Source organism: Mus musculus, chromosome 16 (genome assembly GCF_000001635.26).
Source record: "Mus musculus strain C57BL/6J chromosome 16, GRCm38.p6 C57BL/6J".
Taxonomy (NCBI): domain Eukaryota; kingdom Metazoa; phylum Chordata; class Mammalia; order Rodentia; family Muridae; genus Mus; species Mus musculus.
The window spans coordinates 19,064,277-19,087,689 of record NC_000082.6 but is presented as its reverse complement, the minus strand read 5'-3'; the positions used below and the strand labels follow the sequence as shown (position 1 = coordinate 19,087,689).

General features: G+C 40.9%; 1 pseudogene, 3 gene segments (V, D, J or C) and 1 further gene; all 5 read left to right on the top strand.

The window, feature by feature from the left end:
- Igl (immunoglobulin lambda chain complex) overlaps positions 1-23,413 on the top strand; it is a 233,987-nt gene that overhangs the window by 173,155 nt on the left and 37,419 nt on the right.
- Positions 2,230-2,673, top strand: Iglv1 (immunoglobulin lambda variable 1). The segment is given in 2 exon segments: positions 2,230-2,275; positions 2,369-2,673. Coding segments are annotated over 2 exon segments (351 nt in total).
- On the top strand, positions 20,612-20,649 carry Iglj3 (immunoglobulin lambda joining 3). The segment is given in 1 exon segment: positions 20,612-20,649. A coding segment is annotated over 1 exon segment (38 nt).
- Positions 21,282-21,319, top strand: Iglj3p (immunoglobulin lambda joining 3 pseudogene; annotated as a pseudogene). The gene is given in 1 exon segment: positions 21,282-21,319. A coding segment is annotated over 1 exon segment (38 nt).
- Iglc3 (immunoglobulin lambda constant 3) lies at positions 22,009-22,325 on the top strand. The segment is given in 1 exon segment: positions 22,009-22,325. A coding segment is annotated over 1 exon segment (317 nt).

The following is a 23,413-nucleotide window of genomic DNA, read 5'->3' as shown; positions in this document are numbered from 1 at the left end:
ATCTTCTCAAGTCTGTAAGTATATTAAGCAGACCTATACCTTGCTCATCTGGTACTGGTTCCTGACTGGTTCCCAAGACAAAAATCAAACTTCGTCTTACTAAGTCTGTGTGTGTCTGAGAGAGAGAGAGAGAGAGAGAGAGAGAGAGAGAGAGAGAGAGAGAACTATCAACAATACTTTTGAGAGCAGAATGAGGTAATCATGGATGAAAACATATTTGTAGGGAAAACTCAGGTTCTGGCAAGAGGTATGGATATAATGAGACAAGAATCAGAGTCAGCCCACTGTAAAGTAAGGATCAGTGTCCCTCTGTCTGTGACTTGTGTTTGCCTTTCCTTCTGCTCTTCCCAAAAGTCAGAGGGAGATATGTATATTTGCAGATCTCAATTCCTACTGCACATTGCACACCTAGGCCAGGAATACCTAGGAACACCTATTTTGATCCCAACTGAGTATTCTCTCATGGTCTTTGCCAGGTTATGGGTACTCAGCTGCCTACACTATCTTGTTGAGGTATAGAGAACGCCAGCATTCAGCCACTGCTCTGCCCATTGCCCTACTGTTCAGGTATAGTTTATTTCCCCAAAACTTCTGAATTCACTCAATCCCAAACTGGTGGAAGTATTCAATATCAAACATCAAGATGTGGATAGAAGTACACATTCTCCTTCCTGTGAAGGCTGGAAACAAGGTCAACACCTGTCTGTGTCCATACCCAAGTCAAACCCAGCCCCCTATTCACTGAGTTCTGGAAGCTCTGCTATTTCCATGATCGTTCACACCAATCCCCTGTTGATCTTACCAGTAAACATTTTCCTTTTTGATTTAAATCTCATTTTCCATTCCACATTTAAATATAATTTCTGCTTGACAAGGTTTGCTCTTAATCTTTTGTTCCTTATGATTCCCCAATATTCAAACAGTACTTTCCTGGCAGTTTCAAGATCCTAACACCAAATATTAACATTGTCATAGAAATGTTCACGAATCACATGTATACAAAAAGAAAATGTGAGAAATATGTATCACAATTCAGGTTTGATGAACATATTTCTATTAATCTTCTGTGCCAATATTCTAATATAGACATAGTGTTATTAGTATTTTCAGAATTACATTATTATGATATACTTTAAACAAGGTTTGTAAGCAAGATTTGTTCTCAAATATATGCCCACGTTGAAGACAAAATGAACACATACACATAAAATTTATATTAAAAACTGTTTTTGAGAATGCTAGAACAGGTAGATATACATATTTAACAAAATGAAAAGTTAGATTCTGTCACCCTATGTTTTCCCTTCCAAATCCATCCATTTTACAAATAAATCCAGTCATCTATCTGCTTTGTTGCTTGAAACTGCATTCTATTTTTACAAAACATGCACATACACAAAGAAATAATGTTTTTTAAATATTGTCATAGTGATTTCAAAACACAGTTATCAGTTTGTCTTTGTATGCAGTTGAGCCTTTCCAAACTTTTCAGAGCATCTTTATGTAGATATACTGGGGTGTTTTTGTTGCTATATACACATTAACTTCTCTGAACTGTAAATATTTCTACCAAGTATTAATGCATTGTTGAGCTAGAACAGAATGATATTCTGTTAGAATTATTTGTGGTAATTCTAAAATGGACTGCTTTGAAATGCATGAGTCTTTAAAACCTAGGCACTCTCTACCCTTTTCAGACCATTTCCCAATTCATATTTATAATTATATCATTTCCCAGATTTAGACTCATTATACTACACACATTAATCTTCTTCCATGAACTGACCATTGGGATGAACAAACACAGTATAAGTCACTTTTCCATAATTAATATACTTAACTAGAAAATCTATAAAAACTTTGCATTTTTCTCCTTATTTATTCCTTTACACTGACCTACATATTTGTAATGCTGTGAGTAGGGCATTATCATGTGGTAAAACATAATTTTCGTTACTATTGTCACTCTAGAATATGGATAGTGGGTGTTTATGACTCTGGATAAGCCTGAACAATTGATGATTAATGCCCCTGAGCTCTGTTCTTAGTAACATGTGAACATTTACTTGTGTCAGTGTAGTAGATTTCACATGACATCTTATAATAAACCTGTAAATGAAAGTAATTTGCATTACTAGCCCAGCCCAGCCCATACTAAGAGTTATATTATGTCTGTCTCACAGCCTGCTGCTGACCAATATTGAAAAGAATAGACCTGGTTTGTGAATTATGGCCTGGATTTCACTTATACTCTCTCTCCTGGCTCTCAGCTCAGGTCAGCAGCCTTTCTACACTGCAGTGGGTATGCAACAATGCGCATCTTGTCTCTGATTTGCTACTGATGACTGGATTTCTCATCTGTTTGCAGGGGCCATTTCCCAGGCTGTTGTGACTCAGGAATCTGCACTCACCACATCACCTGGTGAAACAGTCACACTCACTTGTCGCTCAAGTACTGGGGCTGTTACAACTAGTAACTATGCCAACTGGGTCCAAGAAAAACCAGATCATTTATTCACTGGTCTAATAGGTGGTACCAACAACCGAGCTCCAGGTGTTCCTGCCAGATTCTCAGGCTCCCTGATTGGAGACAAGGCTGCCCTCACCATCACAGGGGCACAGACTGAGGATGAGGCAATATATTTCTGTGCTCTATGGTACAGCAACCATTTCCACAATGACATGTGTAGATGGGGAAGTAGAACAAGAACACTCTGGTACAGTCTCATAACTACCATCTTCTTAACAGGTGGCTACATCTCCCTAGTCTGTTCTCTTTTACTATAGAGAAATTTATAAAAGCTGTTGTCTCAATCAATAAAAAGTTTTATTTCAACAAATTGTATAATTATGCCTTGATGACAAGCTTTGTTTACCAACTTGGCACAACATAGAATCATTGAGAAGAGAACCTCAATGTAGTTTATCTACATTGGGGTGTCCTAAGGAACCTTTAATTAATTGATGGGGAAAGATCATTGTGGGTGGCATCATTATTCAGGCACACTGCCCATAACTATATGAGCAGGAAGTCAAGCTGAGTGCAAGCAAGCAAGCCAGGAAAAGAACAAATATATACTCATTTTCATGGTGTTGGACTCGGAGTGTGATGTGACTGGATGCCTAAATTTCCCTTTGCTGTGACTTCCCTGCAATAATGGATGGTAATATGGACCTGTGAATAAAAACAAGCTCTTTCTTTCACTAGATGCTTTATGTTCTGATATTTTAAGACAGCAACAGAAATGAGACTAAAATATATGTGTTCATAAAATTACTTAAGGTAGCATATGTCAGACTTGACTGCCACAAACTTTTCTACAAGTGCTGATACAACATGGTTTCTTCAGGATACCTTCTTACTGCTTCCTCTAATTTGCTGCATATGCCCAGCCATGACCGCTTCCTGTTTAATGTACTGTAACCTTGATTTCCCTGATAATAACTTTCTATGTTACCCTAGATCTTGGTTCACCAGAAACCTAGGTCTTATGAACTCCTCCACCAAATGAAGGAATATAGTTGCAGAGGCTTACACCTACTCAGACCTATCAGGAACTTTACTCCAGAGAGCAGAACACTGTAATTTTCTTTACCATGTGCATATCTACTTGCTGGCAATTTTCATGGTATATGTTATATTCAGTACCATTCCCATAAGACATCATGGCAGAGAAAAAGACACCAATCCACCTACAAAACTCTCCACCCAAAAGTTTACCCTGCCTAAAAGAAATTCAGGGATAGAGCAGAGAGCAAGGAAAGGCCAACCAATAACTGGGAGAACTTGAAACCCAATTAATGGGAAAGCACCAATCCATGACATTATTAACAATACTCTGCTATGCTTGCAAACATGAGCCTAGCATAACTGTACTCTGAAAGGTTCTCCCCAGCAGGGGACTGAAACAATGCAGATACCCACATCCAAACATAGGACAGGACCCTTATGGAAGAGCTGGGGAAAGGGTTAAAGACCCTGAACACCCGAACTGGATAGAAACTCCTTAGGGCCCTTCCGGTCCAAGCAGCACCGGGTAGCTAGGGTGCAGAGTCGGCTGACTACCACCAGCTACCCACAACACCCGCCAAGCGATCTTAAGACTTCTGGTGAGTGGAACACAGCATCTGCTCCAATCCAATCGCGCAGGACTTGAGACTGCATTAGTCAGGGAAGCAAAAACCCAGTCTGAGTAGGGGCACAAGCCCCTTTCGGTCTGAGCAGCACCTGGGTAGCTAGGGCGCACAGTCGGCTGACTACCGCCAGATACCCACAACACCAGCCACGCGATTGTAAGAATTCTGAGGATTGGGATCTGCCCAGCGCGGGAGCGCTTTGCCTGAGCATCAGCAGCAGACATCTCTGTTCCGGGACCCCGCCGAGTGTATCCTGCACAGACAGCTGGGCATTTTCCTGGCCAGAGGATAGGGATCTGCCTGGCGTGGGAGCATTTTGCCTGAGCATCAGCAGCAGACATCTTGGTTCCGGGATCCCGCCGAGTGTATCCTGTACAGGCAGGTGACCATTTTCCCGGCCAGAGGATAGGGACCTGCCCAGTGCAGGAACGCTTTGCCTGAGCATTGGCAGCAGACATCTTAGTTCCGGGACCCTGCCGAGTGTACCCTGCACAGATATCTTAGTTCCGGGACCCCACCGAGTGTATCCTGCACAGCTCCAGAGAATACCAGATGGCAAAAGGCAAACGTAAGAATCCTACTAACAGAAATCAAGACCACTCACCATCATCAGAACGCAGCACTCCCACGCCACCTAGTCCTGGGCACCCCAACACAACCGAAAAGCTAGACCTGGATTTAAAAGCATATCTCATGATGATGGTAGAGGACATCAAGAAGAACTTTAATAACTCACTTAAAGAAATACAGGAGAACACTGATAAAGAGTTACAAGTCCTTAAAGAAAAGCAGGAAAACACAACCAAACAGGTAGAAGTCCTTATAGAAAAACAGGAAAACACATCCAAACAGGTGATGGAAATGAACAAAACCATACTAGACCTAAAAAGGGAAGTAGACACAATAAAGAAAACCCAAAGTGAGGCAACGCTGGAGATAGAAACCCTAGGAAAGAAATCTGGAACCATAGACGCGAGCATCAGCAACAGAATACAAGAGATGGAAGAGAGAATCTCGGGTGCAGAAGATTCCATAGAGAACATCGGCACAACAATCAAAGATAATACAAAATGCAAAAAGATCATAACTCAAAATATCCAGGAAATCCCGGACACAATGAAAAGACCAAACCTACGGATAATAGGAGTTGATGAGAATGAAGATTTTCAACTTAAAGGGCCAGCAAATATATTCAACAAAATTATAGAAGAAAACTTCCCAAACCTAAAGAATGACATGCCCATGAACATACAAGAAGCCTACAGAACTCCAAATAGACTGGACCAGAAAAGAAATTCCTCCCGACACATAATAATCAGAACAACAAATGCACTAAATAAAGAGAGAATATTAAAAGCAGTAAGGGAGAAAGGTCAAGTAACATATAAAGGCAGACCTATCAGAATTACACCAGACTTTTCACCAGAGACTATGAAAGCCAGAAGAGCCTGGAAAGATGTTATACAGACACTAAGAGAACATAAATGCCAGCCCAGACTACTATACCCGGTCAAACTCTCAATTACCATAGATGGAAAAACCAAAGTATTCCACGACAAAACCAAATTCACACATTATCTTTCCACGAATCCAGCCCTTCAAAGGATAATAACAGAAAAGAAGCAATACAAGAACGGAAATCACGCCCTAGAACAAGCAAGAAAGTAATCCTTCAGCAAACCAAAAAGAAGACAGCCACAAGAACAGAATGCCAACTCTAACAACAAAAATAAAAGGAAGCAACAATTACTTTTCCTTAATATCTCTTAATATCAATGGACTCAATTCCCCAATAAAAAGACATAGACTAACAGACTGGCTACACAAACAGGACCCAACATTCTGCTGCTTACAGGAAACCCATCTCAGGGAAAAAGACAGACACTACCTCAGAGTGAAAGGCTGGAAAACAATTTTCCAAGCAAATGGTCTGAAGAAACAAGCTGGAGTAGCCATTCTAATATCGGATAAAATCGACTTCCAACCCAAAGTTATCAAAAAAGACAAGGAGGAACACTTCATACTCATCAAAGGTAAAATCCTCCAAGAGGAACTCTCAATTCTGAATATCTACGCTCCAAATGCAAGGGCAGCCACATTCATTAAAGACACTTTAGTAAAGCTCAAAGCACACATTGCACATCACACAATAATAGTGGGAGACGTCAACACACCACTTTCATCAATGGACAGATCGTGGAAACAGAAACTAAACAGGGAGCAGCGGTCGCCATCCTGGTTCCGGGACTCAGCAGAACTTAGGAAATTAGTCTGAACAGGTGAGAGGGTGCGCCAGAGAACCGGACAGCTTCTGGGACAGGCAGAAGCACAAAGCCGCTGAGGCAGCATCCTTGGCGGGCCACAGACAGCCGGCCACCGTCCGGACCAGAGGACAGGTGTCCGCCTGGCTTGGGAGGCGGCCTCAGCCTCAGGAGCAGCGGTCGCCATCTTGGTTCCGGGACTCCCTGGAACTTAGGAATTTAGTCTGCACAGGTGAGAGTCTGCACCACAGAAGCTGACAGCTTCTGGGAACTGCCAAAGCAACACAGCTTCTGAGAAAGGCCCTTTTTTGGGCCTTCTTCTTCGGCACACCTTCCCTGTAAGAGAGCTTGCCAGCAGAGAGTGCTCTGAGCACTGAAACTCAGAGGAGAGAACTGTCTCCCAGGTCTGCTGATAGACGGTAACAGAATCACCAGAAGAACAATCTCTAAACAGAGTCAACTATAACTACTAACTCCAGAGATTACCAGATGGTGAAAGGTAAACGTAGGAATCTTACTAACAGGAACCAAGACCACTCACCATCATCAGAACCCAGCACTCCCACTTCGTCCAGTCCAGGACACCCCAACACACCCGAAAACCTAGACCTAGATTTAAAAGCATATCTCATGATGATGGTAGAGGACATCAAGAAGGATTTTAATAAATTACTTAAAGAAATACAGGAGAACACTGCTAAAGAGTTACAAGTCCTTAAAGAAAAACAGGAAAACACAATCAAACAGGTAGAAGTCCTTACAGAAAAAGAGGAAAAAACATACAAACAGGTGATGGAAATGAACAAAACCATACTAGACCTAAAAAGGGAAGTAGACACAATAAAGAAAATTCAAAGTGAGGCAACACTGGAGATAGAAACCCTAGGAAAGAAATCTGGAACCATAGATTTGAGCATCAGCAACAGAATACAAGAGATGGAAGAGAGAATCTCAGGTGCAGAAGATTCCATAGAGAACATCGGCACAACAATCAAAGAAAATGGAAAATGCAAAAAGATCCTAACTCAAAATATCCAGGAAATCCAGGACACAATGAGAAGACCAAACCTACGGATAATAGGAGTGGATGAGAATGAAGATTTTCAACTCAAAGGACCAGCAAACATCTTCAACAAAATTATTGAAGAAAACTTCCCAAATCTAAAGAAAGAGATGCCTATGAACATACAAGAAGCCTACAGAACTCCAAATAGACTGGACCAGAAAAGAAATTCCTCCCGACACATAATAATCAGAACAACAAATGCACTAAATAAAGATAGAATACTAAAAGCAGTAAGGGAAAAAGGTCAAGTAACATATAAAGGCAAGCCTATCAGAATTACACCAGATTTTTCACCAGAGACTATGAAAGCCAGAAGAGCCTGGACAGATGTTATACAGACACTAAGAGAACACAAATTCCAGCCCAGGCTACTATACCCAGCCAAACTCTCAATTACCATGGATGAAGAAACCAAAGTATTCCATGACAAAACCAAATTCACACATTATCTCTCCACGAATCCAGCCCTTCAAAGGATAACAACAGGAAAAAACCGATACAAGAATGTGAACAACGCCCTAGAAAAAACAGGAAGGTAATCCCTCAACAAACCTAAAAGAAGACAGCCACAAGAACAGAATGCCAACTTTAACAACAAAAATAACAGGAAGCAACAATTACTTTTCCTTAATATCTCTTAACATCAATGGTCTCAACTCCCCCAATAAAAACACATAGACTAACAAACTGGCTATACAAACAAGACCCAACATTTTGCTGCTTACAGGAAACACATCTCAGAGAAAAAGATAGACACTACCTCAGAATGAAAGGCTGGAAAACAATTTTCGAAGCAAATGGTCTGAAGAAACAAGCTGGAGTAGCCATCCTAATATCTGATAAGATTGACTTCCAACCCAAAGTCATCAAAAAAGACAAGGAGGGGCACTTCTTTGTCATCAAAGGTAAAATCCTCCAAGAGGAACTCTCAATTCTGAATATCTATGCTCCAAATACAAGAGCAGCCACATTCATTAAAGAAACTTTAGTAAAGCTCAAAGCACACATTGCACCTCACACAATAATAGTGGGAGACTTCAACACACCACTTTCACCAATGGACAGATCATGGAAACAGAAACTAAACAGGGACACACTGAAACTAACAGAAGTGATGAAACAAATGGATCTGACAGATATCTACAGAACATTTTATCCTAAAACAAGAGGATATACCTTCTTCTCAGCACCTCATGGTACCTTCTCCAAAATTGACCACATAATAGGTGCACAAAACAGGCCTCAACAGATTCAAAAATATTGAAATTGTCCCACGTATCCTATCAGATCACCATGCACTAAGGCTGATCTTCAACAACAACAAAAAATAATAAAAAGCCAACACTCACGTGGAAACTGAACAACACTCTTCTCAATGATACCTTGGTCAAGGAAGGAATAAAGAAAGAAATTAAAGACTTTTTAGAGTTTAATGAAAATGAAGCCACAACGTACCCAAACCTTTGGGACACAATGAAAGCATTTCTAAGAGGGAAACTCATAACTCTGAGTGCCTCCAAGAAGAAACGGGAGAGAGCACATACTAGCAGCTTGACAACACATCTAAAAGCTCTAGAAAAAAAGGAAGCAAATTCACCCAAGAGGAGTTGACGGCAGGAAATAATCAAACTCAGGGGTGAAATCAACCGAGTGGAAACAAGAAGAACTATTCAAAGAATTAACCAAACGAGGAGTTGGTTCTTTGAGAAAATCAACAAGATAGATAAACCCTTAGCTAGACTCACTAGAGGGCACAGGGACAAAATCCTAATTAACAAAAATAGAACTGAAAAGGGAGGCATAACAACAGATCCTGAAGAAATCCAAAACACCATCAGATCCTTCTACAAAAGGCTATACTCAACAAAACTGTAAAACCTGGACGAAATAGACAAATTTCTGGACAGATACCAGGTACCAAAGTTGAATCAGGATCAAGTTGACCTTCTAAACAGTCCCATATCCCCTAAAGAAATAGAAGCAGTTATAAATAGTCTCCCAGCCAAAAAAAGCCCAGGACCAGATGGGTTTAGTGCAGAGTTCTATTAGACCTTCAAAGAAGATCTAATTCCAGTTCTGCACAAACTTTTTCACAAGATAGAAGTAGAAGGTACTCTACCCAACTCATTTTATGAAGCCACTATTACTCTGATACCTAAACCACAGAAAGGTCCAACAAAGATAGAGAACTTCAGACCAATTTCTCTTATGAATATCGATGCAAAAATCCTCAATAAAATTCTCGCTAACCGAATCCAAGAACACATTAAAGCAATCATCCATCCTGACCAAGTAGGTTTTATTCCAGGGATGCAGGGATGGTTTAATATACGAAAATCCATCAATGTAATCCATTATATAAACAAACTCAAAGACAAAAACCACATGATCATCTCGTTAGATGCAGAAAAAGCATTTGACAAGATCCAACACCCATTCATGATAAAAGTTTTGGAAAGATCAGGAATTCAAGGCCCATACCTAAACATGATAAAAGCAATCTACAGCAAACCAGTAGCCAACATCAAAGTAAAGGGAGAAAAGCTGGAAGCAATCCCACTAAAATCAGGGACTAGACAAGGCTGCCCACTTTCTCCCTACCTTTTCAACATACTACTTGAAGTATTAGCCAGAGCAATTCGACAACAAAAGGAGATCAAGGGGATACAAATTGGAAAAAAGGAAGTCAAAATATCACTTTTTGCAGATGATATGATAGTATATATAAGTGACCCTAAAAATTCCACCAGAGAACTCCTAAACCTGATAAACAGCTTCGGTGAAGTAGCTGGATATAAAATTAACTCAAACAAGTCAATGGCCTTTCTCTACACAAAGAATAAACAGGCTGAGAAAGAAATTAGGGAAACAACACCCTTCTCAATAGTCACAAATAATATAAAATATCTCGCCGTGACTCTAACTAAGGAAGTGAAAGATCTGTATGAAAAAAATTCAAATCTCTGAAGAAAGAAATTAAAGAAGATCTCAGAAGATGGAAGGACCTCCCATGCTCATGGATTGGCAAGATCAACATTGTAAAAATGGCTATCTTGCCAAAAGCAATCTACAGACTCAATGCAATCCCCATCAAAATTCCAACTCAATTCTTCAACGAATTAGAAGGAGCAATTTGTAAATTCATCTGGAATAACAAAAAACCTAGGATAGCAAAAAGTCTTCTCAAGGATAAAAGAACCTCTGGTGGAATCACCATGCCTGACCTAAAGCTTTACTACAGAGCAATTGTGATAAAAACTGCATGGTACTGGTATAGAGACAGACAAGTAGACCAATGGAATAGAATTGAAGACCCAGAAATGAACCCACACACCTATGGTCACTTGATCTTCGACAAGGGAGCTAAAACCATCCAGTGGAAGAAAGACAGCATTTTCAACAATTGGTGCTGGCACAACTGGTTGTTATCATGTAGAAGAATGCGAATCGATCCATACTTATCTCCTTGTACTAAGGTCAAATCTAAGTGGATCAAGGAACTTCACTTAAAACCAGAGACACTAAAACTTATAGAGGAGAAAGTGGGGAAAAGCCTTGAAGATATGGGCACAGGGGAAAAATTCCTGAACAGAACAGCAATGGCTTGTGCTGTAAGATCGAGAATTGACAAATGGGACCTAATGAAACTCCAAAGTTTCTGCAAGGCAAAAGACACCATCAATAAGACAAAAAGACCACCAACAGATTGGGAAAGGATCTTTACCTATCCTAAATCAGATAGGGGACTAATATCCAACATATATAAAGAACTCAAGAAGGTGGACTTCAGAAAATCAAATAACCCCATTAAAAAATGGGGCTCAGAACTGAACAAAGAATTCTCACCTGAGGAATACCGAATGGCAGAGAAACACCTGAAAAAATGTTCAACATCCTTAATCATCAGGGAAATGCAAATCAAAACAACCCTGAGATTCCACCTCACACCAGTCAGAATGGCTAAGATCAAAAATTCAGGTGACAGCAGATGCTGGCGTGGATGTGGAGAAAGAGAAGCACTCCTCCATTGTTGGTGGGATTGCAGGCTTGTACAACCACTCTGGAAATCAGTCTGGCGGTTCCTCAGAAAATTGGACATAGTACTACTGGAGGATCCAGCAATACCTCTCCTGGGCATATATCCAGAAGATGCCCCAACTGGTAAGAAGGACACATGCTCCACTATGTTCATAGCAGCCTTATTTATAATAGCCAGAAGCTGGAAAGAACCCAGATGCCCCTCAACAGAGGAATGGATACAGAAAATGTGGTACATCTACACAATGGAGTACTACTCAGCTATTAAAAAGAATGAATTTATGAAATTCCTAGCCAAATGGATGGACCTGGAGGGCATCATCCTGAGTGAGGTAACACATTCACAAAGGAACTCACACAATATGTACTCACTGATAAGTGGATTTAGCCCAAAACCTAGGATACCCAAGATATAAGATACAATTTCCTAAACACATGAAACTCAAGAAAAATGAAGACTGAAGTGTGGACACTATGCCCATCCTTAGAAGTGGGAACAAAATACCCTTGGAAGGAGTTACAGAGACAAAGTTTGGAGCTGAGATGAAAGGATGGACCATGTAGAGACTGCCATATCCAGGGATCCACCCCATAATCAGCATCCAAACGCTGACACCATTGCATACACTAGCAAGATTTTATCGAAAGGACCCAGATGTAGCTGTCTCTTGTGAGACTATGCCGGGGCCTAGCAAACACAGAAGTGGATGCTCACAGTCAGCTAATGGATGGATCACAGGGCCCCCCAATGGAGGAGCTAGAGAAAGTACCCAAGGAGCTAAAGGGATCTGCAACCCTATAGGTGGAACAACATTATGAACTAACCAGTACTCCGGAGCTCTTGACTCTAGCTGCATATGTATCAAAAGATAGCCTAGTCGGCCATCACTGGAAAGAGAGTCCCATTGGACACGCAAACTTTATATGCCCCAGTACAGGGGAACGCCAGGGCCAAAAAGGGGGACTGGGTGGGTAGGGGAGTGGGGGTGGGTGGGTATGGGGGACTTTTGGTATAGCATTGGAAATGTAAATGAGCTAAATACCTAATAAAAATTTAAGAAAAAAAAAGAAACTAAACAGGGACACAGTGAAACTAACAGAAGTTATGAAACAAATGGATCTGACAGATATCTACAGAACATTTTATCCTAAAACAAAAGGATATACCTTCTTCTCAGCACCTCACAGGACCTTCTCCAAAACTGACCATATAATTGGCAACAAAACAGGCCTCAACAGATACAAAAATATTGAAATTGTCCCATGTATCCTATCAGACCACCATGGCCTAAGGCTGATCTTCAATAACAATATAAATAATGGAAAGCCAACATTCACATGGAAACTGAACAACACTCTTCTCAATGATACCTTGGTCAAGGAAGGAATATAGAAAGAAATTAAAGACTTTTTAGAGTTTAATGAAAATGAAGCCACAACGTACCCAAACCTATGGGACACAATGAAAGCATTTCTAAGAGGGAAACTCATAACTCTGAGTGCCTCCAAGAAGAAACAGGAGAGAACACATACTAGCAGCTTGACAACACATCTAAAAGCTCTAGAAAAGAAGGAAGCAAATTCACCCAAGAGGAGTAGACAGCAGGAAATAATCAAACTCAGGGGTAAAATCAACCAAGTGGAAACAAGAAGAACTGTTCAAAGAATTAACCAAACCAGGAGTTGGTTCTTTGAGAAAATCACCAAGATAGATAAACCCTTAGCTAGACTCACTAGAGGGCACAGGGACAACATCCTAATTAACAAAAATCAGAAATGAAAAGGGAGACATAACAACAGATCCTGAAGAAATCCAAAACACCATCAGATCCTTCTACAAAAGGCTATACTCAACAAAACTGGAAAACCTGGATGAAATGAACAAATTTCTAGACAGATACGAGATACCAAAGTTAAATCAGGATCAAGTTAACGATCTAAACAGTCCCATATCCCCTAAGGAAATAGAAGCAGTCATTAATAGTCTCCCAACCAAAAAAAGCCCAGGACCAGATGGGTTTAGTGCAGAGTTCTACCAGAAATTCAATGAAGATCTAATCCCAGTTCTGCACAAACTATTCCACAAAATAGAAGTATAGGGAACTCTACCCAACTCATTCTATGAAGCCACAATTACTCTGATACCTAAACCACAGAAAGATCCAACAAAGATAGAGAACTTCAGACCAATTTCCCTTATGAATATCGATGCAAAAATACTCAATAAAATTCTTGCTAACCGAATCCAAGAACACATTAAATCAATCATCCATCCTGACCAAGTAGGTTTTATTCCAGGGATGCAGGGATGATTTAATATACGAAAATCCATCAATGTAATCCATTATATAAACAAACTCAAAGACAAAAATCACATGATCATCTCGTTAGATGCGGAAAAAGCATTCGACAAGATCCAACACCCATTCATGATAAAAGTCTTGGAAAGATCAGGAATTCAAGGCCCATACCTAAACATGATAAAAGCAATCTACAGCAAACCAGTAGCCAACATCAAAGTAAATTGTGAGAAGCTGGAAGCAATCCCACTAAAGTCAGGGACTAGACAAGGCTGCCCACTTTCTCCCTACCTCTTCAACATAGTACTTGAAGTCCTAGCCAGAGCAATTCAACAACAAAAGGAGATCAAAGGGATACAAATAGGAAAAGAGGAAGTCAAAATATCACTTTTTGCAGATGATATGATAGTATATATAAGTGACCCTAAAAATCCCACCAGAGAACTCCTAAACCTGATAAACAGCTTCAGTGAAGTAGCTGGATATAAAATTAACTCAAACAAGTCAATGGCCTTTCTTTACACAAAGAATAAACAGGCTGAGAAAGAAATTAGGGAAACAACACCCTCCTCAATAGTCACAAATAATGTAAAATATCTTGGCGTGACTCTAAGGAAGTGAAAGATCTCTATGATAAAAACTTCAAGACCCTGAAGAAAGAATTTAAAGAAGATCTCAGAAGATGGAAAGAACTCCCATGCTCATGGATTGGCAGGATCAACATTGTAAAAATGGCTATCTTGCCAAAAGCAATCTACAGGTTCAATGCAATCCCCATCAAAATTCCAACTCAATTCTTCAATGAATTAGAAAGAGCAATCTGAAAATTCACCTGGAATAACAAAAAACCTAGGATAGCAAAAGCTCTTCTCAAGGATAAAAGTACCTCTGGTGGAATCACCATGCCTGACCTAAAGCTTTAATACAGAGCAATTGTGATAAAAACTGCATGGTACTGGTATAGTGACAGACAAGTAGACCAATGGAATAGAATTGAAGACCCAGAAATGAACCCACACACCTATGGCCACTTGATCTTCGACAAGGGAGCTAAAACCATCCAGTGGAAAAAAGACAGCATTTTCAACAATTGGTGCTGGCACAACTGGTTGTTATCATGTAGAAGAATGCGAATAGACCCATTCCTCTCTCCTTGTACTAAGGTCAAATCTAAGTGGATCAAGGAACTCCACATAAAACCAGAGACACTGAAACTTATAGAGGAGAAAGTGGGGAAAAGTCTCGAAGATATGGGCACAGGGAAAAAATTCCTGAATAGAACAGCAATGGCTTGTGCTTTAAGATCGAGGATTGACAAATGGGATCTCATGTAACTGCAAAGCTTCTGCAAGGCAAAAGACACCATCAATAAGACAAAAAGACCACCAACAGATTGGGAAAGGATCTTTACCTATCTTAAATCAGATAGGGGACTAATATCCAATATATATATAAAGAACTCAAGAGGGTGGACTCCAGAAAATCAAATAGCCCCCTTAAAAGATGGGGCTCAGAGCTGAACAAAGAATTCTCACCCGAGGAATACCGAAAGGCTGAGAAACACCTGAAAAAAATGTTCAACATCCTTAATCATCAGAGAAATGCAAATCAAAACAACCCTGAGATTCCATCTCACACCAGTCAGAATGGCTAAGATCAAAAATTCAGCTGACAGCAGATGCTGGCGAGGATGTGGAGATAGAGGAACACTCCTCCATTGTTGGTGGGATTGCAAGCTTGTACAACCACTCCGGAAATCAGTTTGGCGGTTCCTCCGAAAATTGGACATAGTTCTACCGGAGGATCCAGCAATACCTCTCCTGGGCATATATCCAGAAGATGTTCCAACCGGTAAGAAGGACATATGCTCCACTATGTTCAAGCAGCCTTATTTATAATAGCCAGAAGCTGGAAAGAACCCAGATGTCCCTCAACAGAGGAATGGATACAAAAAATGTGGTACATTTACTCAATGGAGTACTACTCAGCTATTAAAAAGAATGAATTCACGAAATTCCTTGGCAAATGGTTGGACCTGGAGGCCATCATCCTGAGTGAGGTAACCCAATCACAAAAGAAATCAAATGAAATGTACTCACTGATAAGTGGATATTAACCCAGAAACTTAGTATAGCGAGATATAAGGTACATTATGTAAAACATATGAAACTGAAGAAGAACGAAGACCTAAGTGTGGACACTTTGCTCATTCTTAGAATTGGAAAAAATCACCCATGGAAGGAGTTACAGAGACAAAGTTTGGAGCTGAGACAAAAGGATGGTCTATCTAGAGACTGCCATATCCAGGGATCCATCCCATAATTAGCCTCCAAGCGATGACACCATTGCATACACTAGCAACCCTTTGTTGCAAGGACAGTGATATAGCTGTCCCTTGTGAGACTAGGCCGGGGCCTAGCAAACACAGAAGTGGATGCTCACAGTCAACTATTGGATGGATCACAGGGCCCCCAATGGAGGAGCTCGAGAAAGTATCCAAGGAGCTAAAGAGATCTGCAACCCTATCGGAGGAACAACATTATGAACTAACCAGTACCCCAGAGCTCTTGACTCTAGCTGCATATGTATCAAAAGATGACCTAGTCGGCCATCACTGGAAAGAGAGGCCCATTGGTCAGGCAAACGTTATATGCCCCAGTCAGGGGAATGCCAGGGCCAAAAAAGTGGGAATGGGTGGGTAGGGGAGTGGGGGGGGGGGGACTTTTGGGATAGCATTGGAAATGTAACTGAAGAAAATATGTAATAAAAAAAAAGAAGAAAAAAAAGACTCCCTGGGCATGTCACCAACCTAAGACAGGGATCAAACCAATGCTGTTTGTCTCCCAAGGACGGGTAAGGGGCATGGCTGCGGGGGGCTATCTACAGACATTCTCTCTGCCAAAAAAGAAAAAAGGGGGAGATGTGAGGAGCGGGTGTGGCGGCAGTCCCAAAGGCACCAGGGACTGCGGCTAAGTCGTATGACTTGCACCTGACTTCCTCATATAAGCCACAAACATCTTGAGAGCTGCACAGGTGTACCAGGATACAGGTGAATCCATTTTGATGGAGATATGCCCCTGCTGCCCTGATTAGCTGAAGCTGCGTGCCTGGTGAGGTGGCATGGCCTGCTGTGCGTGGATGGGAACTGAGTATAAAAGAGTGAGAGGCCCAGGGTTCGCGGAGATATAAACAGGGGAGATATAAACAAGGGAGATATACAAGATAAACAAGAAAAACAGGACTGAATAAACGTGTGCAGAAGGATCCTGTCATAGCGTCGTTCTTCCTGGCCAGTTGGGCGCGTGCAAGAGTGTAATTCTGATAGACCTGCCTTTATATGTTACTTGACCTTTTTCCCTTACTGCTTTTAATATTCTATCTTTATTTAGTGCATTTGTTGTTCTGATTATTATGTGTCGGGAGGAATTTCTTTTCTGGTCCAGTCTATTTGGAGTTCTGTAGGCTTCTTGTATGTTCATGGGCATGTCATTCTTTAGGTTTGGGAAGTTTTCTTCTATAATTTGTTGAAGATATTTGCCAGTCCTTTAAGTTGAAAATCTTCATTCTCATCTACTCCTATTATCCGTAGGTTTGGTCTTCTCATTGTGTCCTGGATTTCCTGGATGTTTTGAGTTAGGATCTTTTTGCATTTTCCATTTTCTTTAATTGTTGTGCCAATGTTCTCTATGGAATCTTCTGCACCTGAGATTCTCTCTTCCATCTCTTGTATTCTGTTGTTGATGCTCGCGTCTATGGTTCCAGATTTCTTTCCTGGGGTTTCTATCTGCAGCGATGCCTCACTTTGGGTTTTCTTTATTGTATCTACTTCCCTTTTTAGGTCTTGGATGGTTTTATTCAATACCATCACCTGTTTGGTTGTGTTTTCCTGCAATTCTTTAAGGGATTTTTGTGCTTCTTCTTTAATGTCTTCTACCTGTTTAGCAGTGTTCTCCTGTATTTCTTTAAGTGAGTTATTAAAGTCCTTCTTGATGTCCTCTACCATCATCATGAGATATGCTTTTAAATCCGGGTCTAGCTCTTCGGGTGTGTTGGGGTGCCCAGGACTGGCTGAGGTGGGAGTGCTGCGTTCTAATGATGGTGAGTGGTCTTGGTTTCTGTTAGTACGATTCTTAGGTTTGTCTTTTGTCATCTGGTAATCTCTGGAGTTAGTTGATTTAGTTGTCTCTGGTTAGAGCTTGTTCCTCTCATGATTCTGTTAGCCTCTATCCGCAGACCTGGAAGACTAGATCTCTCCTGAGTTTCAGTGGTTAGAGCACTCTCTGCCGGCAAGCTCTCCTCTTGCAGAGAAGGTGGACAGATATCTGGCATTCAGACCTGCCTCCTGGCAGAAGATGAAGGCCCAAAACACGGCTTATCCCAGAAGCTGTATATCTTCTGTAGTCCACACTCTCACCTTGGCAGACTAGTCTAGATGGGATCTGGGAACCAAGATGGCTACCTCAGGTGCCGTGCAAAGCCCTCCAGGACGGGGCGGATACCTCTCCTTGGGCAGGGAAGGTGCCCGGATGTCTGGAGTCGGAAACTCGGTCTGCCTCAGAAGCTCTGTGGCTTCCGCCTGTCCCAGAAGCTGTTAGTCTCTGCAGTCCACCCTCTCACCTGCTCAGACCAGTCTCGGAGGAATCCAGGAACCACTTGGGTTAATTTTATATCCGGCTACTACACTGAAGCTGTTTATCAGGTTTAGGAGTTCTCTGGTGGTATTTTTGTGGTCACTTATATATACTATCGTATCATCTCCAAATAGTGATATTTTGACTTCTTCCTTTCCAATTTGTATTCCCTTGATCTCCTTTTGTTGTCAAATTGCTCTGGCTAGAACTTCAAATAGTATACTGAATAGGTGGGGAATAAGTGGGCAGTCTTGTCTACTCCCTGATTTTAATGGGATTGCTTCAAGTTTCTCTCCATTTAGTTTGATGTTGGCTACTGGTTTGCTGTAGATTGCTTTTATTATGTTTAGGTATGAGCCTTTAATTGCTGATCTTTCCAAAACTTTTATCATGAAGGGGTGCTGGATTTTGTGAAATGCTTTCTCCGAATCTAACGAGATGATCATGTGGTTTATGTCTTTGAGTTTGTTTATATAGTGGATTATGTTGATGGATTTCCTTATATTAAACCATCCCTGTATCCCTGGGATGAAGCCTACTTGGTCATGATGGATGATCATTTTGATGTGCTCTTGGATTCAGTTTACGAGGGTTTTATTGAGTATTTTTTCATTGATATTCATAAGGGAAATTGGTCTGAAGTTCTCTTTCTTTGTTGGATCTTTGTGTGGTTTAGGTAACAGAGTAATTGTGGCTTCATGGAATGAATTGGGTAGAGTACCTTCTGTTTATATTGTGTGGAACAGTTTGAGAATAGTTCAAATTAGGTCTTCTTTGAAGGTCTGATAGAACTCTGCACTAAACCCACCTGGTTCTGGGCTTTTTTTGGCTGGGAGACTATTGATGGCCTTCTATTTCTTTAGAGGAAATGGCACTGTTTAGATTGTTAATCTGATCCTGACTTAACTTTGGTACCTGGTATCTGTCTAGGAAGTTGTCCATTTCATCCAGGTTTTCTAGTTTTGTTGAGTATAGCCTTTTGTAGTAGGATTTGATGATGTTTTGGATTTCCTTAGGTTCTGGTGTTATGTCTCCCATTTCATTTTTTATTTTGTTAATTAAGATACTGTTCCTGAGCTCTCTAGTTAGTTGAGTAATCTATCTTGTTCATTTCCTCAAAGAACCAGATACTGGTTTGGTTGATTCTTTGAATAGTTCTTTTTGTTTCCACTTGGTTGATTTCAGCTGTGAGTTTGATTATTTCGTGCCATCTACTCCTGTTGGGTGAATTTGCTTCCTTTAGTTCTAGAGCTTCCAGGTGTGCTGTCAGGCTGCTAGTGTATGCTCTCTCTAGTTTCTTTTTGGAGGCACTCAGAGCTATGAGTTTTCCTCTTAGGACTGCCTTCATTGTGTCCCATAAGTTTGGGTATGTTGTGGCTTCATTTTCATTAAACTCTATAAAGTATTTAATCTCTTTCTTTATTTCATCCTTGACCAAGGAATCATTGAGTAGAGTTTTGTTCAGCTTTCTATTATTTATGATGTTATTGAAGATCAGCATTAATCCGTGGTGATCAGATAGGGTGCATGTGATGATTTCAATATTTTTGTATCTGTTGAGGCCTGTTTTGTGACCATTTATATGGTCAATTTTGGAGGATGTACCATGTGGCTCTGAGAAGAAGATATATCCTTTTGTTTTAGGATAAAATGTTTTTTAGATATCAATTAAATCCATTTGTTTCATAACTTCTGTTAGAGTCATTGTGTCTCTGTTTAGTTTCTGTTTCCAAAATCTATCCATTGGGGAGAGTAGGGTGTTGAAGTCTCCCACTATTGTTGTGTGAGGTGCAATGTGTGCTTTGAGCTTTACTAAAGTTTCTTTATTGAATGTGGCTGCCCTTGTATTTGAAACATAGATATTCAGAATTGAGAGTTCATCTTGGTAGATGTTACCTTTGATGTGTATGAAGTGCCCCTCCTTGTCTTTTTTGATAACTTTGGGTTGGAAGTCAATTTTATTTGATATTAGAATGGCTGAGAGTACATGGTATTGAATCAACTCCGTGGGGTACTTGCCTGACAAGAAGACAAGCCTATAAAAGGATTATCACCCACTTCAAGTGAGGTCACAGCTCCACCCATTGTAGCTAGCTAGTAGTTTGATTCAGTGCAGCTGTGAGAGAACAGGCCCAGGTGCTTGCCCCACAGGTTTAGGGTTGGGTTTCAGTCACTGTGGTTTATTTTCGGCAGTGGAACCAAGGTCACTGTCCTAGGTAAGTGGCTTTAATGCTTCTTCCTAATAAGTCCAGGCCTTGTTATCTTGCAAGGGTCATTTATCTCTCTGGAAAGCTTTTCTCATCTGCTCTCCTCAGACTTAAGAACTGAATCCTTAGATTTCTCCACAGTGGCTAGGGGAGGTGGACCATTTTGAAGTAACCTGAAGGAAGAGCCAGAAGAGTAGAATCAGCTGGCCTTAGATTCTCAATGATATACTGTGATCTCGGGGGCATTAGTTAGGATCTGGCCAGAATCAAGGGTTCCATCCTTGTTCTCCAGAAGATTAATAATTTAGGACCCTGGGCCAGGTCAAAAAAGGGGGCACTAGCATTTTCATGGGGCCCCCAATATCTTTATAGATTGTCAAAAGTTAGATCTAAAGCTGTAAGTCCAAAGACTGAAGTTTTCTAAACTGGATCCACAGAAGCATAGTGACAGAATAATCTTGTAATAGTGTTGAGTTCTCTGTTCTTATACTGGACCGCTAAGGTCCTATGAACACAGAGACAGCACTGACTAGTAGAGTAATCAGATCCTGCTCATCTCAGGATTATCTCTAGAGATAATCAGGGATTGTGTCTACAAAGCCCCATAACCCTGGATTTTGCTGTTTTGTGTTTCCGTTGCCAGGTTCTTTTTCCTCAAATGGCCTATTGTATGCAGGAGGTCAGGAATGAGGGACAAATGTGGGATTTTGGAATTCTATCTCACTGATAGGAAAGAATGCTTTTGCAGTGAGCAAGTGTCTGCTATGCTCTACCTCCTGAGGGGGGGGAAAACTCTAGAACATAGTGAAGAGTATTGTGATCAGATCAAAATGTGCAGTAGGCACCATGCCCAGAGTATCCTCAGATCTTTTCTGGATGGAACCCACGATAAATTGGAAAGGCTGAGTGGATTGATATAGGGTAACAGGAGACTCAGTGTCCCCAGGTGCTGAGAGAAAAAAGGGACTTCCTCAATCAAAATACAGTCTGAAAAGCAAGATGGAATTTCTCCTTGTTTACCAGAGAGCTCTGATCACCACAGGAACAAAGGGAAAATAACTACTATGGGGAAGGTGATCAGATGTGGTGCAAACCGAAGTTAGATTAAAAACAACAGGGTGGATAGAGCACAGCCACACCTGCTAATAGTGGAAATGAGGCAGAAATTGAAGAGTCAAGTATTTGTAACTTGAGAGTATGCTTTGAAAAATTTAGTGAAAAAACTGTGTGTACTCAACTAGGCTCAATGGGGCAGGTGAGAAAAAAAGAAAAAGTGCCAGGTAAAAAGCATGGCCAAATTGAGCAGTCACTGAGATTTTGATATTTTTATATTGTCTCCTGAATCAATCCCTTCTTTCATTCACACAGGTCAGCCCAAGTCCACTCCCACACTCACCATGTTTCCACCTTCCCCTGAGGAGCTCCAGGAAAACAAAGCCACACTCGTGTGTCTGATTTCCAATTTTTCCCCAAGTGGTGTGACAGTGGCCTGGAAGGCAAATGGTACACCTATCACCCAGGGTGTGGACACTTCAAATCCCACCAAAGAGGACAACAAGTACATGGCCAGCAGCTTCTTACATTTGACATCGGACCAGTGGAGATCTCACAACAGTTTTACCTGCCAAGTTACACATGAAGGGGACACTGTGGAGAAGAGTCTGTCTCCTGCAGAATGTCTCTAAGAGCCCAGGTTTCTCCTTAGCCTAGGAACCCTGCAGCTGTAGGACCCAGAGTGGGGTCTCTTCTCTATACTAGCTATCTTAACCCTTATCTCTTGCCCACTGAATATTAAATAAAATATCATTAGTTAATCAAAAGTACTGCTTTGTTCCATTTGTTCTCATATATTTAATTTTCAACCTTTGAATCTACAATGTGGGGAGGGAGAATCATGGTTCTCAATGAGAAATTAATTTACATCTGAAACATACTGAGGGTACCACCCCAACAGTGACCTTTGCCCTGTTCTGTGCTGTTCTCTGAGACTTGTCATGCAGGTACACCCGTTAAGAATGCTTGTCAAGTGAGATATTGTGTTTCTGAGTTAAACAACTAACTTGATGTTATATAGAAAGTTCCTGCTGGGCAGAGGTGTTGAGTGCCTTTAATCCCTGCACTTGGAGGCAGAGGCAGGTGGATTTCTGAGTTCAAAGCCAGTCTGGTCTATAGAGTGAGTAAGTACCAGGACAGTGAAGGCTACACAGAGAAACCCAATGTTCTTGCAATAAACTTAGAGAATGTTGTTATATGCTTCAGAACATTGGTGCTCCTGATCATCTATACTGAGACATGTGATAGGATAAACACTCAAGCATAATAATTATGTCTAGTGAGAAATACACCCAACTTGAGACCAGAAAGGAAATCAAATAATTGTGTATAGGAAGTAGTTTCACAGTCAAAAACAAGACTACTCAAGGTCATGTCAGGTGGGGTCAAGGATGACTGAGTGTGACCTGTGAGCTAAATTCAAGCCATTTGCTTGGGTAAACTTAGGTGTAATATACCCCCATTTTACTGACCCATGTCCTCTGATGTGTAGCACCCCAGTGTGCATTTTAGAATGATGCCAAACAGTCTTTGAAATTGACATTCAATTTTCTGTGGTCCTGCCTCTATCCAGGTCAGTATGTAATTAGTGTTCATTGTTTGGGGACATCATCCTCTCTAACTCATAAGTAACATGGACATTGAGTACATTCATAATTCTTTGGTAGATCATACAGTCCCATACAGCATAGTCTTCCAAAGTATTCTTCAACAATGAGGG